At 45.0% G+C, this 18,891-nt stretch overlaps 1 protein-coding gene across 1 annotated transcript in view; it reads right to left on the reverse strand.

The window, feature by feature from the left end:
* Positions 1–18,891, reverse strand: part of tank (TRAF family member-associated NFKB activator) — a 98,617-nt gene that overhangs the window by 61,991 nt on the left and 17,735 nt on the right. The window contains exons 2-5 of the mRNA XM_070873650.1: positions 18,374–18,511; positions 13,518–13,649; positions 8,736–8,820; positions 1,594–1,748 (exon numbers count right to left, since the gene is read on the reverse strand). Coding sequence (XP_070729751.1) covers positions 1,594–1,748; positions 8,736–8,820; positions 13,518–13,619 — 342 coding nt within the window. The 5' untranslated portion in view covers positions 13,620–13,649; positions 18,374–18,511. The remainder of the gene's footprint in view (positions 1–1,593; positions 1,749–8,735; positions 8,821–13,517; positions 13,650–18,373; positions 18,512–18,891) is intronic.

An 18,891-nucleotide genomic window follows, 5' to 3' on the forward strand; every position in this document is an offset into this window, starting at 1 on the left:
AGAGAGAGAGAGAGAGAGAGAGAGAGAGCGCGAGAGAGAGAGCGAGAGAGAGCGCGAGAGAGAGCGAGAGAGAGAGCGAGAGAGAGAGCGAGAGAGCGAGAGCGAGAGAGAGAGAGAGCGCGAGCGCGAGAGAGCGCGAGCGCGAGAGAGAGAGAGAGAGCGAGAGAGCGAGAGAGCGAGAGAGAGCGCGAGAGAGAGAGAGAGAGAGAGAGAGAGAGAGAGAGAGAGAGAGGCGCGAGAGAGAGCGCGAGAGAGAGAGAGAGGCGCGCGAGAAGAGAGAGCGCGAGAGAGCGCGAGAGAGAGAGAGCGCGAGAGAGAGAGAGCGCGAGAGAGAGAGAGCGCGAGAGAGAGAGAGCGCGAGAGAGAGAGAGCGCGAGAGAGAGAGAGCGCGAGAGAGAGAGAGCGCGAGAGAGAGAGAGCGCGGAGAGAGAGAGAGCGCGAGAGAGAGAGAGCGCGAGAGAGAGAGAGCGCGAGAGAGAGAGAGCGCTCGAGAGAGGGAGAGCGCTTGCGCGCGATGGGGGGGGGGAGGGGAAGAGGGAGAGAAAGTCCACGCACGACGCGGGGGTGGGGAGAGAGGGCCAGCATATGACGGGGGAGGGGTCGGCTGCAGGGGGGAAAGAGAGGGCCTAGGTGCAACGGCGAAACAGAGAGTGTTCCAGGATTGTGACCCAGCGACAGTTCAGGAACAGCGATATATTTCCAAGTCAGGATGGTGTGGTGACTTGGAGGGGAACATGGAGATGGTGGTGTTCCTGCTGCCCTTGTGCTTCTAGGTGGTAGGGGTTGCGGACTTGGGAGGTGCTGTCAAAGAAGCTTTGGTGAGTTGCTGCAGTACATCTTGCAGATGTACACAATGCAGCCACAGTGCGTCGGTGGTGGAGTGAGTGAATGTTTAAGGTGGTGGATGGGGTGGCAATCAAGCGGCTGCTTTGTCCTGAATGGTGTCGTGCTTCTTGAGTGTTGTTGGAGCCACACTCATCCAGGCAAGTGGAGAGTATTCCATCACACTCCTGACTTGTGCCCTGTAGCTGATGGAAAGGCTTTGGGGAAACAGGAGGTGAGACACACGCCACAGAATACCCAGCATCTGACCTGTTGTTGTTGCCACAGTGTGTGTGTGGCTGGTCCAGTTAAGTATCTGGCAACAGTAATACCTTTGAATGTCAAGAGGCAGTGGTTCGACTCTCACTTGTTGGAGATGGTCATTGCCTGGCACGAATGTTACTTACCACATATCAGTCCTTGCCTGAATGTCATCCACGCATGGGCTGATAGTGGAGGGAGGTCTTAGGTTTGAGCCCATCTAATCTAGCTAATCTCAGTTGAGGGAGTGGTAGAGCACTCTGACTTCAGTCACTGGGTTGACACCGGTAAGAGTGGGGCCACTTTTAATAGTCATCCGCTGATCTCTGCTGGAAGTGAATGTTTGTAGATATAGGTCACGGGCAGATGACTTGGCTATGATTCCTCCAGGGATGAGTAGCAAGTGAGTGAGAAAGAAAATGAGTGCGAGACTGAAAAAAAACTGTACTGAAATGAAAAGGTCATGGCATCCTTCAAGTAATCTGTAAATGCAGATTAATGTGTTTTTACCTTACAGTGTCTTTCTATCTCTAATGCTACTTTCAATTCATCCGGTAGACCACACACGACTGGATGCTGTGCCTCATTTCTTCGGATTTCCAGTAAGTCACTTTTGTTGATCTGTGGTAAAGTGTCCAGACCCTGAGCTTGTCCAGGAATATTGCCTGCAAACAGTTCAATACCAAAACGATGAACATGAAAGTGACTGTTTTGTTGTTTGTTAATCAATATGTTAAAATCATAAAATCCTAGAAGTTTACAGCACGGAAGGAGGCCATTTTGTTTGGCCCATCGTGTCCACGCTGGCCTACAAAGAGCTATCCAGTCTAATCCCACTTTCCATCTCGGTACATAGCCCTGTCGGTTACGGCACTTTAACTGCACATCCAAGTACTTTTTACATGTGGTGAGCGTTTCTGCCTCTACTACCCTTTCAGGCAGTGAGTTCCAGACCCCCACCACCCTTTGGGTGAAGAAGTTACACCTCAAATCCCCTCTAAACATCCTACCAATTACTTTAAATCTATGCCTCTTGGTTGTTGACCCCTCTGCTTAGGGAAATAGGTCCTTCCTATCCACTCTATCTTGGCCTCTCAATTTTATACACTTCAATAAGGTCTCCCTCAGCTTCCTCTGTTCCAAAGAAAACAAACCCAGCCTATCTAATTTTTTCATAAAGCTAAAATTGTCCAGTCCAGGCAACATCCTCAAATCTCCTCTGTACCCTCTCCAGTGCAATCACATCTTTCCTGTAATGTGGTGAGCAGAACTACACGCAGTACTCTAGCTGTGGCTTAACTGGTGTTTTATACATGTTCAAGCATAACCTCCCTGCTCTTGTATTCTATGCCTTGGCTAATAAAGTATTCCGTATGCCTTCTTAACCACCTTATCCACCTGCACTGCTACCTTCAGGGATCTGTGGACCTGCACTCAAGGTCCCTTTGTTCCTCTACACTTCTCACTGTCCTACCATTTAATAAGTATTCCCTTGCCTTGTTGACCCTCCCCAAACGCATTACCTCACACTTCTCCGGATTGAATTCCATTTGCCACTGTTCTGCCAACCTGACCAGTACATTGATATCTTCCTGCAGTCTACAGCTTTCTTCTTCATTATCAACCACACAGCCAATTTTAGTATCATCTGCAAACTTCTTAATCATACCTCCTGCATTCAAGTCTAAATCATTGATGTACACAACAAAAAGCAAGGGACCTAGTACTGAGCCCTATGGAATCCCACTGGAAACAGCCTTACAGTCACAAACCAGTCATCAACCATTATCCTTTGTTTCCTGTCTCTGAACTAATTTTAGATCCCATGAGCTTTTACTTTCCTGACCAGTGTGCCATATGGGACCTCATCAAAAGCCTTGCTAAAATCCATATACACCACATCAAACACACTATGCTCATCAACCCTCCTCAAAAAATTCAATCAAGTTAGTCAGACACGACCTTCCCATAACAAATCCATGCTGACTGTCCTTGATTAATCAATGTCTTTCTAAATGCAGTTTTATCCTGTCCGGCAGAATTTTTCCCAATACTTTTCCCACCACCGAGGTTAAGCTGACTGGCCTGAAATTACTCGGCCTATCCGTTTCTCCCTTTTTAAACAAAGGTGCCACATTAGCAGTCCTCCAGTACCACAACTGCAGCCAGAGAGGATTGGAAAATGATGGTCAGAGCCTCTGCTATTTCCTCTTTTGCTTCTCTGAACAGCCGAGGATACATTTCATCTGAACCTGGGAATTTATCCACTTTCAAAGATGCTAAACCAGAGTACTTCCTCTCATTATGTTTATTTCATCCATTATTTCACTCTTCTGCCCAGATTATAATATCTGATTGCCCCCCTCTTTTGTGAAAACAGACACAAAGTATTCATTAAGAACCATATCGATGTCCCCCGCCTCCACACACAGGTTACCTTTATGGTCTCTAATAGGCCCTACTCTTTCTTTAGTTATCCTCTTGCTCTTAATGTATTGCCCTGACCTGTGTGAGAACAGCACCGCAGATCGGGGCTATAAATATAGAGCTGGAGCACCGGGCCCGGGAACATAGTGGGCCGCGTATTGCCCTGACCTGTGTGAGAACAGCACCGCAGATCGGGGCAAAAATAGAGCTGGAGCACCGGGCCCGGGAACATAGTGGGCCGCCCTGACCTGCGTGAGAACAGCACCGCAGATCGGGGCTATAAATAGAGCTGGAGCACCGGGCCCTGGAACATAGTGGGCCGCCCTGACCTGTGTGAGAACAGCACCGCAGGTCGGGGCCATAAATAGAGCTGGAGTGCTGGGCCCGGGAACATAGTGGGCCGCCCTGACCTGTGTGAGAACAGCACCGCAGGTCGGGGCCATAAATAGAGCTGGAGTGCTGGGCCCGGGAACATAGTGGGCCGCCCTGACCTGTGTGAGAACACCACCGCAGGTCGGGGCCATAAATCGAGCTGGAGCACTGGGCCCGGGAACATAATGGGCGAAGGTGCAGCGAATGAGGGTACGGGGCCCAGAAGAGCAGAGGGCCTGCCCACACTGCGATGTGTGCGCGCACTAGGTCCGTGCAGCAGAGCAGGTCTCCAGTCATCCCGGTTCAACCCTTGCCGCTGGATAAAGGCCCATGTCAAGCCCATGTGGTAGCTGATGTGCAACGGTCACCACACGTTAAAAAAATCCACGCACAGGCATCTTCCACCCCCTCAAATGGAGTTCAGGACTGGAATATTGGGTCCTATTGAAACATTTGTGAACTCTTGTGGAAGCAAGTCATCCTCATTCGTGGGACCGCCTGTGAATGAATGAATATATTTATAAAACAGCTTTGGGTTTTCCTTGCTCTTCTTACTTGCCAAAATATTTTCATGCGCTCTTTGCTTTCCTAATTTCCTTTTAATTGCACCCCTGCACTTTCTATACTCCTCTAGAGTTTCTGCAGTATTGAGCCCTCAGAATCTGTCATAAGCATCCCTTTTTTTCTTCATCCTACCCTGTATGTCCCTCGACATCCATGGGGCTCTACATTTGTTAGTCCCACCCTTTTTCTTTAAGGGAACATACTTGCTCTGAACCCTCAAGATCTCTTCCTTGAATGTTGGCTAACAATGATGTATGAATGCTATATGTCAATGAGCAGATTACATTTTCCTAATTCAGGGAATTCAATCCCTCCCCCCTAGGCCAACGAGGGAGGAGGCATTGTTGGATCTGGTTCTGGGGAATGAGGTAGGTTAAATGGAGCAAGTATCAGTAGGTGAACATTTTGGGAAGTGATCATAGTATCATAAGGTTTAGATTAGCTCTGGAAAAGGACTGGGAGCAATCTAGAGTAGAAATATTTAACTGTGGTTGCGGGGGGGGTGGGGGGGGGGGGGGGAAAGAGAAAGAGGGAGGCCAATTTCAGTGGGATGAGAACGGATCTGGCCCAGGTAAACTGGAATCTAAGATTGACAGGCAAAACTGTGATAGAACAATGGGCTGCCTTTAAAGAGGAAATAGTTCAGGTACATTCCCACTAGAGGGAAAGCAGGGCAACTAAAGTCAGGATTCCTTGGAGGACAAAAGAGATAGAGAATATGAAGCAGAAAGAGAGTGCATATGACAAATGTCAGGTTGCAAATACAACTGAGAATCAGCCTATATGTAGAAAGGTCAGAGAAAAAGAAAATAAGAGGGGCAAAGAGAGGGTATGAGAATAGAATGCCAGTCAATATAAAAAATAATCCAAAAGTCTTCTATAGGCATATAAATAGTAAACGGGTAGTAAGAGAAAGGTTGGGGCCAAGTAGGCACCAAAAAGACCTACGCATGGAGGCAGAGGGTATGGCTGAGGTACTAAATGAGTACTTTGCATTTGTCTTCACCAAGGAAGAGGATGCTGCCATAGACATAGTGAAGGAGGAGGTAGTGGAGACACTTGATAGGATACAATTTGATAAAGAGGAGGGATTAGAAAGGCTGGCTGTACTTAAAGTAGATAAATCACTAGGAGTGGATGGGATGCATTCTAGGATGTGGAGGGAATTGGGGGCGGAAATCGCAGAGGTACTGGCCATAATATTCCAATCCTCCATAGATACAGGGGTGGTGCCAGAGGACTGGAGAATTGCAAATGTTACACCATTGTTCAAACCCAGCAACTAAAGGCCAGTCAGTTTAACCTGGGTAGTGGGGAAGCTTTTAAAAACAGTGATCAGGAACAAAATTATCACTTGGATAAATTAAGGAAAACCAGCACAGATTTGTTAAAGGCAAATTGTGTTTAACTAACTTGATCAAGTTTTTTGATGAGGTATTAGAGAGGGTTGATGAGGGTAATGCGGTTGACGTGGTGTACATGGATTTCCAAAAGGCGTTCGACGAAGTGCCACGTAATAGGCTTGGCAGCAAAGTTGAATCCCATGGAATAAAAGGGATACAAAATTGGCCAAGTGACAAGTGTGAAGTGATACATTTTGGTCGAAAGAATGAGGAGAGAATATATAAACAACCTGCGGGTGCACAAATCGTTGAAGTTGGCAGAGCAGGTTGAGAAAGCAGTTAAAAAGGCTTACGGGATCATGGGTTTGATAAATAGAAGTAGAGTACAAAAGTGTTGAAATTACGACGAACCTGAATAAAATACTGGTTCGGCCGCAACTGGAGAACTGCGTCCAATTCTGGGTACCACACTTTAGGAAGGATATGAAGGCCTTAGAGAAGGTGCAGAAAAGAGTTACGAGAATGATTCCAGGAATGAGGGACTTCAGTTACATTGATAGACTGGAGAAGCTGGGATTGTTCTCCTTTGAGCAGAGAAGATTGAGGGGAGATTTGATAGAGGTGTTCGAGAGAGGTCTGGGCAGAGTAGATGGAGAGAAACTGTTCCCATTGGCAGAAGGGTCAAGAACCAGAGGACACAGATTTAAGATGATTGGCAAAAGAACCAAAGGCGATGTCAGAAAAAACTCTTTTTTTCTATGCCGTGAGTAGTTACATTTCCTGAAAGGGTGATGGAGGCAGACTCAATCTTATCTTTCAAAAAGGGAGTTGGATAAGTATCTGAAAGAAAAAAATCTGCAGGGCTACGAGGAAAAGGCAGCTGAGTAGGCTGAGAGTCGGCACGGGCTTGACAGGCCGAATGGCCTTCTTCCGTGCTGTAACCATTCTATGATTCTATTCATGATTTTCTTTCTCCCTGTAAGCGGATAGAGTATTGTGTAAGGGGATAAATTATTGTCACCAAAGTGGAAGTAGACAGACAGACGGTCACTAAAGTGGATATTGAAGGTAGTAAATTGATCGGACATATAAAATGGTCCAGATTCAAGGGCTTATCAGTAATAGGAGGTTGTGAGGAGTCGGGAGTTCCTCCACCTCAAGGTAGGGATTGTAATATATCGCCTATTGACAATGTATGTAAAACACGCTTATGTATGTCAAGGTCGCTTATGAAACTCGCTTGATGGGTTTTTGGAGAAAGGCGAAGAGGCAAAGCTTGATGGTAAATGAACCATCAAATGTGTTGAACTTTAGTACAGACTGATAGAAAATGGAAACTTACATAGTCAGCAGAGAACAACACCTACCATGGACAGTAGGGAGTGAGCTGTCTGGAAACATAGATTGTAGGAGCAGCTGCACTCATGGGAATGAGATCGTTTTGGCTGGAGCTCTTGGGAAAGGGATAGTATTGGCTGATAAGAAACCAGGTGCATAACAAACCCTGGGAAGCAAGGTTAACCAACAAGTCATGAGAAACTGAGGCAAAGTTGACACTGTAGAACAACACATTCCAGAAGTTTGACATGGGAAGGGAGATGGATCGGTTGGGAAATCATTCAGCAGTCAGTCTGATAAGGATCTACGAATCAGTGAAGCTCCACTGATAAGCTCTAGGCCAACTGGTGGTCATAGAAGTTTTGTAGGAGGGTCGCACACCTCGAGAAACTGTATAACTGTACATGTAGAAACCCTTGTATTTCGAAGATTCATCGGAACTCTTCCCCTGCATATGCTTGAATAAAGATTGGTTGAACAGAGGTTTCGACAGTGATTCCATGGTCGCTATACGGGCAGGTATCAATCCCTTATGTCAGGGGATCTACCTTGACGAAAAGTCTTCTTTTTACCCCAATATTCCCCCTCCACAACAATCTCGGGTTTGCAAAGCATCGTCCACCGAGTGTGTCAGATTCCCTACAGAAAGGCACTTCTGCTCCTCCTGGCCCCCGAACAGTGCTGGAAAGGCACTGTTCAGCCGTTCTCGCCTCCCTCCAGCTGCCAGGTTTCCCAAGCCCTGGGAAACATAGCCCACAGGGGTTACATCTAAAAGTCTGCTAAAATCTGAGGCATGCTGCCTTATTAAAATATTTAAATGATGGACCTGCATCTGGAGAACAGCTTAGTCGCCTGTCCCCAACTGGTCTCCTTTAGAGCCGGGGGCAGATTACCAATTTTTCAAATTTTAAACCCCAGGGGGAGGAGGGGGGTAAAATTCCCCTATGACACAGTAATTGGCAGATCAGCTGAAATTTGAAAAAATATTTTGGGAATAGAATATAAAAAATAAGTATAGGAAAGAAAAATAATGTTGTACAGCTCCATCGCATTGATGCAACTTTACCAAAAGGCAATATACAAGGTAAAAGCAATTCATCCAAGAATTCATGAAGCTGGCAGATGGCAGCACAGTTAAGCAATATTTGTTATCCTCAAAATTGGAAATACAATGAAAGTAGTAGTATTTCATTCCATCTGCTTCCCAATTATGGGAGCAAAAGTTAAACTGGAAATCTAGGTCAAAAGTTTTAAAGGAGCTTGAACAAGACCTTTTAGTATCAAACAAAAATAGTTTTTTTTGACGGGGGCAGTGAGGAGGAAACAAAGAAGGAAAAAGTAAACACACTGGAATTAATAACAAGATTATTGAAGATTTTAAGGAAAATACAGTTGAGAAACAGAATGAAAAAGCAAGGTTAAATAAAAGATCAATATTTCAAAATAATCTCATAGCCTTACATTGCAAACAATGAGCAAAGAGGAATGCTCAAATGGGGTGGATGCTCAAAGAGACAAATGCATCGATGAACATGCCTTGAGTTATCTAAACAATAAAGAGGGGAAAAGGACAAATATTTCTCTCCTTACTTGGCAGTCAGAACTTACCTCTGGGGGTGGTAGAGGCAAACTGGGATTGTAATTTTACAATTATATTTTGTTTTTTTGCCAGTTCCTGCTCCAAAACACCAATCTGTATTTGAACAAAAATAAAATTCATGCAATAATTCTTGTCATCTATATATTTTTGAAATAATAATGGTCCATATATAGTAAAACAAGTTATGTTCATCACACTTCAAATGTCATACTACAGGATGGAAATTTTACACATACAAAGAAACAAAGACAATTGTTTACAAGATTTTGCAAAAACTGGCCAAGAACAGAAAATACCGGACCCACAGTATACAGAAAAACTCACCAAGAACAGAAAATACAATATCTGCAGGCTCTTAATTGATCTTTGCACAAAATCAGACTGATCTCCAGCCTGAGCAGCAGTTAACCTTTAAATAAACTTAGCCAAAGTTTACTTCTCAATTAGAGTTTGTCGTGGTACGGCAATATAGTGGTTAGTTACTGGACCAGTGATCCATCATTGCTGCTCCCTCGTTCCCTCTGAACTATCCTCTCAACCTCTGCATCTTTCCCTTTGCTCTTGGCACTCAACTCACTCCTTACCTTTCCATCCAACTCCCATTCACTACTCTAAGGGAAAATGGAGAAAGGTCAGTGACTTCCTCACCCTGTTCCTTTCCTCCACTCTTTCATAGAGACTTGCTTTGCTTCCAATTTAAAAAAAAATCAAATTAGATTGGAGGTAACACATCAGCTGTGTGCCTGTCTCTCACAAACACATACATAAAAGCATTAGCAATTACCTTTCCTAACCATCAAAAAAAACTCAGGCTTTTTAGAAAACTGAACTAACGTTATCATCACTTCTTTCTCCCCAATTCTAGTTTGTCTGTCCCTCTCGCTTTCCCTGTGCTTAACACACTTTCTGAAGTTTAAACAACACAAAGCAAAAGCTACATCAACAGGTGTGAAATTATAACACAGTATTGACAACCTCACCACCTCAAATCAGGAGACAAACTCTTAGATATAATGAAATTTGGTATAGAAATCATGAGTTGCTATTTCTTTCCCCGACCCTTCAATGACCTTTGCTCCTGGACAGGAAGCACATTCGGCCGTCACTAATCATTGGTGACATAAGAACACAAGAAATAAAAGCAGGAGTAGGCCATAGAGCTGCTCGAGCCTGCTACGTCATTCAACAAGATCATGGCTGATCTTCAACCTCAACTTCACTTTTCCACCTGATCCTCATATCCCTTGAATTCCAAAAATCTCGCGATCTCAGCCATGAATATACTCAATGACTGAGCATCTACAGCCCTCTGGGGCAGAGAATTCCAAAGATTCACAACCCTCAGAGTATAAAAATTTCTCCTCATCTCAGTCCAAAATGGCTGACCCCTTATCCTGAGTCTATGCCCCCTAGTTTTAGAATTTTACTGAGGCTGAAATCGGCCACTTTGAGAATGGGGGCTCCCAATTTCTCCAAAATCAAGATGTGATTCTTGTGAAAAAAGCAATGACGCTGGTCACTGTTTTCAAATCTTATAATGGAAAAGAGGTGACTGAATAATAAACTATAAACATAATTATCTGTATATTAAATAAGCAGTGCACCATTTTTGTAGAATGCTTACAATTTTTTTTTGTACAGAATATGTCTGAATTTTTTTTTGCATTCCCTGCTTCTATTTCCAACTATTGATAATGTACGGGCAACTGAATACTGTTTTGTATTTGCCAAATATACTGTATTCATTTAACAGTTCTTCGTGTGACACTGTTGGAGTGAAAAACTTTGGATTTGCCTAAAATGATTTCCATTTACATTATATTGCCGTTCATCAAAATTAGAGTTTTGTAGATTTGACTTGCTATTGACGGCCAAGTCTGGCTTCCTGGAGACACTTTTTTTTTTTGAGGGGTGGACAGGCGTTTGGTGAGGGAAAAAAATCTGAGGGATGAAAGTGGTGATATGTATATTGTGTTTAAATTCTGGAGTCAACCAGATGAACTGGAATGATACCTTTTCAGTCCTGCATATTTCTACATTTCTATCAAGCTACTTAAATACGACCCAACATCTCGATGTTTCTCGCATGTTGTCTGGGGTCGACAGTAGAATTGGCAAGTTGCTAAAATGACTTGTCCGTTTGTCAGTGCCCAGATATTCCCGGTGAGGTAGTGGTGCATTGGGCCCCAAGGAGAATTGTAGGTAAACTGCTGTTAGTTTAGGAATTTCACAAATCACCAGGTACTTGTAAATTTCTGGCTCCAATCAATCACTCTGCAAACTTCCCTTTTTAAGAAAAACAAATCTGTAATTGATCTATATTTCTGTGAAATGTAACAAAGCACATGAATCCTGGAGCAAGGGTTGGGCAGGGGGCAGGGATCAGGAGCAGGAGACTGTTCGGGCCGGGCCAAGTGTAAACAGAAGCAGCCTGGGCCTTGCCTTCCTGGCTCACCTTCCGGTAGCTCCGCGGTTCAGGGAGCGGGTTTGTCAGTTTAGCAGCCCGTTCAGCTGCTCCATCACCCGTTCCATCATCTACAGCCTCTTTTAAAAAATATTATTTGAAGAAAAGCTACTGAGTATTGGAAGCTTAAAAGAAAAATTTCCATCAGTTTAGCTGAATGAACAGTACAGATTCGTCCGGAGTTGAGGTCGAAGATCAGCCATGATCTTATTGAATGGCGGAGCAAGCTCGAAGGGCCATATGGCCTAATCCTGTTCATAATTCTTATGTTCTTATCCTTTAATTCCTACTGTTACTTTCATGGTAATAGCATTTTGGATTTTTGTAAGCCAACAGTGTAGTCTTATATTATCTGTTGCATTGATTTCCAGTCATGAAGAGCAGAACTGTATGCACATTTAAATAATGCAAGTAGCTCTGCTCACCAACTTCTGACCATTGAAGGGAAGGTGAACTGAGATGGAGATTGAAATCACAGATGCGTCATCGCTCAATACAGAGGGTGAAGGAGGAAAGTAGAGGGGCCATCTCTGTGAGAAACTTGGCATGGGGCCTGGGGAGATGGAGAATAAGGATTTTAAAGGAGAGGGGTGGAACAAGGTGACATGCTTTATGGAAAAGTAGGGGGAAGAGACCAAGGCGTGATTTGGTGATAACAGCAACAGCGGGGCAGTCTGGGTGAGGCAGATGGCAGTAAGTATTACCAGGTGGTGAGGCTTCAGTAAAGGGCACGTTCATAGGCCACCTATGAACCAAGTTTCCATCAAAGCCACGATATCCATGCCATCATCCACAATAAGGTTGTGGATGGCAATAAGTTACTGAATAAACAATTAACAGGCAAATATATAAAAACAATATGGAAGTAGAAATTCTAACATCTGAAGAAGGAAATAACAAAAGGTAGTAAATCTAAATTCTAACCTGCATCTATACAAACAACTGTTTTATATAGCTCATCTCCTCATTGGCCTCGGAGTTGTGGGAGCCAGCTAAAGTCTGTTCATTTCTCTATGAAGATCTCAATATATTCGTTCCTTTAAAAGAACATAAGAAATAGGAGGAGTAGGCCATTTGGCCCCTCGGGCCTGCTCCACCATTCAATAAGATCATGGCTGATCTGATCTTGGTCTCAACTCCACTTCCCTGCCCGCTCCCCATATCCCTTGACTCCCTTATCGTTCAAGAATCTGTCTATAGCCACGGCTTATTATGAAATTCGTAATTGCTAGTCTCATTCAGAAAATAACAAGGCGTCATTTTCATAACTGAACCATTCACAAATCCTGTATATATTTGAAAATCATATTAGACTTACTCTTTAAACAAAATTTGCAACGTATGTAAATAAAGTAGATTGAGACTGCAAGTGGCGTTTTAAGATGTCATATACGTTGCCTAATTTAAAGGGTCACCTACAAGACTAAACCAAGAAAGCAGCTTTATAGGCTTGCATTTACCTAGTGCTGCAGGACAATGTATAAATGTCGAAAAGTGCTTTGCATACAATTAAGTACTTCCTGGTGCAATGACTTTTCTTGCGTAGGCATAAGTGGCAGCCATTTTGTGCACAGCAAATTCCAACAGAGCAATGACAAAAATTACATTAATTTGTTGTGTTAGTTGAAGGAAAATTGATGGTCAGGACACCACAAGAACTTCCTGATCATCTTTGAGTAATGCCATGACCATTTAATGTTCACCTGAATCACTAATGCAGGAAAATGTGATCTAGGTTTAATGTCTGAAAGGTGGCATCTCCACCAATGAGTGTATTCTCACCACTGCATTGGAATATTATCTTAGATGTGTGCGTGCTCGGTCTGTGCAGCAGAGCTGTTCTCCAGTTAGTCTTGGGTAATCCTTGCCACTGGACCAAGCCCGTGTGTTGGCTGGTGTGCAATGGCCACCACATGTTAAAAGAAATCCAAGCACAGGCATCTTCCATCCTTCACGATGTAGACATGGAAGCAAGTCATCCTCGCTTCGGGGGTCTGCCTATGATGATGATGTTCTTATCCTGCAAAGTTAAGCACACTACTCATGCCCAGACTAATGATAAAGCCAACAATTTTGGGCAAAATATTCAAGTCGAAACCCAGGTTTTTGGGAGAGGCCGAGGCCTTCAAATTAGAAGGTATTAAAAGACAATTTAGTAAATAATGTAATTAGGTTATTGTAAAATATGTACATTTTTATTTTGCATAAATCCTTATTTAGGATATTAAAAGTTTCCGTTACTGTGAAAAAAAAAATCAAAGCATAACAGGTAGTGAAACGTGCATTCCATATCCCTAATTTGGTATATAATTATTGGACAATATACCTGTTGCTCTAATGTTTTCTTGATGTTGTCTCTCTCCACACATGCCTGACGATAAGCATCAAATGCCCTGTTGAGCTGCTCTCCAAGATTATTTTTATCCATATTTACCAAATCATTACGAACCTAAAATATCTGCAATACAAGATACATGCTTGCCATTAATACTTGCATATACAATTTTAACAGAAAATACTAAAGCTATTAACTTGTAAAAGTCACACTTGTCCTCTCACGTGTACTGACTTTCTTAAGTCCGAATATCGCTGTTGCTACTATAAATACAGCAACCACAGCCTCTAACAATTCCATGAATTTATATTTTTTTAATATTGCAGTTAGTTACCAAAGCTACATAAGAATTTTTACATATGTTCATTTAGTTAATTTTAAAGCCAATTTTTGTTGAAATATGACAAGGCTTAAAACTACGAGAAATAGAGAGATGGTAATGCGCTGGGTAGTTCAGCTCATTAAAGCATTTTCAAAGTCATATCAAGTCAATCTTAGGCTGTTGGTTCTTAAAGATGCATAAGTAAAGATTAGTCAATAAGTATATGTGAACTGCTATAACATTTTAATGGTGTCAATGACCTTTCATTATGCATCTTCACATAAACTGGATTGCAAAGTTATCAAAACAAATCTACTCCGCTGACCCAATGTACTGTCTCTGTTGCATAGCTCTACAATGTCATGAGAAACTAAGATATGATGCCTGACTACATTTACCCATTTCCTCGGTTAACTTTCCTTTTCCTTCCCCACCTATTCTCAAACACTAAACCATGCAGTATTCAAGTACAGGTACATTGTTTATGCCTGAAACAATAAAAGTTGTATGCACCATTCCAGAGAAATTAATATTGAAAGCCTTTGAAATGAAGTGTTATAACATTCTTGAAGGCATAGTACTTTCTTCCAGGTTAAAATATCCCAAAAGCTTAAAGCCACATTCATAAACTAAATGCAAATATCTCCTGTGCACATTCTGAAAACTTGAGAGATCAGGTATTCAGATTATAGCATCGACAATGGCCCATCTGAGAAATTGTTTCCACGGGCAGGAAGGGCGATAACCAGAGGACTCAGATTTAAGATAATTAGCAACAGAACTAAAGGGGAGATGAGAATTTTTTTCAAATGCAGTGAGTGGTTATGAGCTGAAATGCACTTCTTGAAAGGGTGATGGAAGCAGATTCAAGAGTAACTTTCAAAATGGGAGCTGGTTAAATACTTAAAAAGGAAAAGGAAAAATTTGCAGGACCAGGGGGAAATACTGAGGAGTGGAACAAATTGGATCGCTCTTTCAAAAGAGCTGGCCTTCTTATGTGCTGTAAGACCGGAATTTTCTGGGGTCAATTGGAGGCAGGTTGAGTGGGAAATTTGGAATAAGTTGCAGTGGGTTGGGAACCCGCCATCATCTCATCCATACCCGCCTTTCCCTCGGGCGCGTTTGTCGGTGTGGCAGCGACCCAACAGGCAGAGGCGGGTAACCTCATTCAAATAATTAACAGGTAGTTTTCAGACCCGTAAGAGCGGGTTTTTCAGCCTACCATTTGAATTTCCCTGGCTGCCCATGAATTCACACAGCTCGGGAACCACGTCTGTCAGCCTGAGATGGGAGTTGAGTGGTCATTGCTCCAGCTGATTAGATGAAGGTCTCTCGCAGGTCGGGGCCGCCATGTTGCTCCAGGCCGCCACTCCTTTTATGAAAAGGAGCAGCGGTCCCTGGAGCAGCGCGGCAGCCCCGACCTGCGAGAGACCATCAGCAGCAGGTCGGGGCCATAAAAGGAGCTTCGAGTGGCGGTATATCACTGCAAGGTACAGCGCGAGCTGATGCAGGAGGGCGACGGCAGCAAAAAGGGCGACTGGATTGGACATCATCAAGGTCCAGGTCAGTGTTTGGAGCGTGGGCAGGTACAGCAGGAGCGGCAAGGTTGGGGCGCAGGAGCAGTGAGTGATCGTGGAGTGACGCGATCGGGGCCCAGGAGAGGCGTGAGTTTGGGGCCAGGAGAGGCATGGACCCAGGGGCAGCATGGGCCAGCTCACACTGCGATTGTGTGCGCACTAGGTCCGTGCAGCAGAGATGGTCTCCAGTTGTCCTGGTTAATCCTTGCCATGGACCAAGACCTAGCTCTGTCAAGCCCATGGGGTGGCTGGTGTGCAATGGCCCACACACGTTAAAAAAATCCACGCACAGGCATCTTCCACCCTTCAGGATGTAGTTCGAGACCTGGAATATTAGGTCCTTCATTGAAACCTGTGAACTCATCCCTTTTTGGCGTGGAAGCAAGTCATCCTCGATATGAGGAACTGCCTATGATGATGAGATGACAGGATGAAATGTACTATAACACCCCCTGCTGTACTTTACTCATGCAGAAGCTGTTGCTGACTGCATTCCCAGCACACATTTAGCTTTCTACAGTCTGCAAGTGTTTCCAGCAAAGTCACCATCCAGTCTCACCTCATTGTTACAACCTATCACACCACTGACAGCTTGCTCCTCTGATCTCTACTTGACCTCCCATCTATTCCATCAGCATGGGTGCCGTTGATACCATCTCACCTTAGTCCTCAGAATCGGACCACGATGAGCCCAAACACCAGCAGCAGCACCAACATCACCACCAACCATCTCCTCAACCACCTGATGCTGCACAGAACAGAGAGCATCAACGCAGAGGTGATACCCCCAACACAGGGTATACAGGCAGAGGATGAGCTTCCTCAACATGACTGATCAGCAGTGCCAAAGGAGGCTAAGGCTATCGCACCAGGTCATCGCAGACATTTGCACATTGCTCGAGCAAGACCTGCAGCCCAGAGGTGCGGGTGGACATGCCTTACCAGTTGCTGTCAACGTCACTAGCGCCCACAACTTCTTCATCTGAGGCTCCTTCCAGGGATCTGCAGCAGACATTTGCGGCATCTCGCAGTCAGCCACCCACAGATGCATCACACAGGTCACCAATGCCCTCTTTAACAAGTCAACCAATTATATCAACTTTGCCACTGATGAAGCCAATGTTACTCAGCGGGCGCTCGGCTTTGCCACCCTGGTTGGCTTCCCACGGGTGCAGGGCATCATCGACTGTACACCTGTGGCCATCAGGACATCCTGTCATAACACAGGAGTCTTTGTCAACCGCAAGAGCTTCCACTCCCTCAATCTGCAGCTGATCTGCAACCATGGGAAGATCATGATGCATGTGTGTGCCAAATTCCCTGGCATCTGCCACGACTCTTTTCATCCTTCACTAGTCCACCCTCCCTCAGTTCATCGCTTCTCCAAACAGACTTTTTTGGCTGGCTGCTTGGAGACAAGGGTTATCCACTGAAGACATGGCTCATGACACCCTTGAGGAGGCAAAGTACTGAGGCTGAGGAAAAATACAATGAAAACCACATTTCCACCAGATGTATCATCGAGCAGACAATAGGCACGACAGATCTGGAGGAGCCCTTCGGTACGCAGCAGCCAGGGTCTCCAGAATCGTTGTGGTCTGCTGCGTCCTGCACAACAAGGCACAGCAGCGAGTGTTAGTGCTGCATGAGGAGCAAAGGACTGAGTGCACAGCCCCTTCAAAGGAAGGAGGAGGAGCATCAGCTGGAAGACGAGGAGCAAGAGCTGGTGGAAACTGCAGGCCAGATCCCACCAGCACCCGAGCACATTGCTGCCTGAGGGGCCAGGGATGGCCTCATCATGTCCAGATTTACTTAACTTTACGGAATACACCCATATGGCTGCCACATGCTGCATCAGGTTGGTACCATACCCACAGCAACACAATAAAGGATCAATACAATGACCAGGCCATTCTTTTCACACTGACTACCATTGCTGGAGGTACCCTTATGTCTCACCATTCACTGTAACTCACTAAGCCACTTCCAAAGGTGTACACAAATGTGTCAAAGACAGGAAAGTGGTGAAAATAAAGATTTTTTTATGGTTGACAATACATTAACAGAAACTTAACATTAACATTGATTAAAACACTCAAGTGGCTACCCTTGTGAATCTACTTGTGTGTCATCTTTCTCTTCCATGTACTTCTACAAGGCTTCAGCAGCGGTAGAGGCAGTTTGCTCACTTCCCTGCTGCAACTGCATAGACACTCTTAGCGGATGTCCTGAGTTTTGGAGCCTGTGATGGCCCCACCAAAATCTGCTGCTCCTGCAACTGTGCAGGGGCAGACTCGGCCATCGCGATCCAAAGGGCCATCTGGGGCTCTGACTGAAGGGAATGCAACGGGGGTGGAGAAGTAGAAGCGCTTTGAGAGGAGCACACATTTCCATGTCACCTCTTACCATCATCCCTCTCTTAGGCCACCCGTACTTCCCTGCTAGCAAGGAGCTGTAGAGCACCTTGCTGAAAAGCAGTGGGGCCATGAGGACCCACTTGTACCCTGACATCCCTCCTAGAGAGGAGGTCTATGAACCTCTGCCATCTATACTCCATAGGTAGCCATCTATTTTCCATAAAGACCATGTGCTCCTGTGAGTGGCGCATTAGCTGCTCCATGCAGGTGGCCATCCTATCCATGGAAGAGCCTAGTCACCATCACCTGCAACACAGGTGCTCATGTTGGAGATGAACTCCTCCATTCTCTGAACGTTTGCAGACATCGCTGTCGGAAAACCTGTCAGAGCCCCCTGCAATTCTTCCTAGCCCTCTTTCTGGATGGCCCCCGAGGCTCAGCATCTGAATGTAGCCGAGCAGAGCTGGAAGTCTCATGTGGCCTCCAGTGAGGAGTCTCCACTGCCATCCCTGTCTCCACCATCTGCTCTTGCTCATTTGTGATTTATGATGGACCAAGTGACAATACGACTCGATCTCATATGGGACCCACCGAGGTGTGCGTCTCTGTGCTGGTGCTGGGTGCGCTCATGTCTGGTGATGCTGCGCCTTCAAAGGCTGGAGGGTCCTCCGAGAAGTCGTCTTCGTCTTCCTCCTGGACGGGGGGGAAAGAGGCGAGCTCTTGATGGACCTGTGGGAGAGTAAAAAGATGAGTTAGATATGCCATATGAAGAATCGGTACACATAGCATTATGCACCTGATGACCATTCAGTGGCTGATGGCATCAGTCTCCATATGAGTGACTGATGTATGCCATGTAGCTGTATGATATGTAATTCAGTCACCAGGTTGCTGAGATCTCCCCCTCTCTCCATCTCTCTGTCTCCCACCTCCAGCTGCTCGGCGACTCAAACTTCCAAAGCAACCTCCTCGGCTGTTGAGGGAGGCAAATGATGAAGGCCCACCTCCTGTTCTCTCCCTCTCATTGTGCGCTCTCTTCTCCTGCAAGGAGGGAAAGAAGAGGAGGTTGAGAGAGAATGATGGAATGAATGTAAGGAATGGATGGGTTA

This window comes from Pristiophorus japonicus, chromosome 3 (assembly GCF_044704955.1).
Source record: "Pristiophorus japonicus isolate sPriJap1 chromosome 3, sPriJap1.hap1, whole genome shotgun sequence".
Lineage (NCBI taxonomy): Eukaryota > Metazoa > Chordata > Chondrichthyes > Pristiophoridae > Pristiophorus > Pristiophorus japonicus.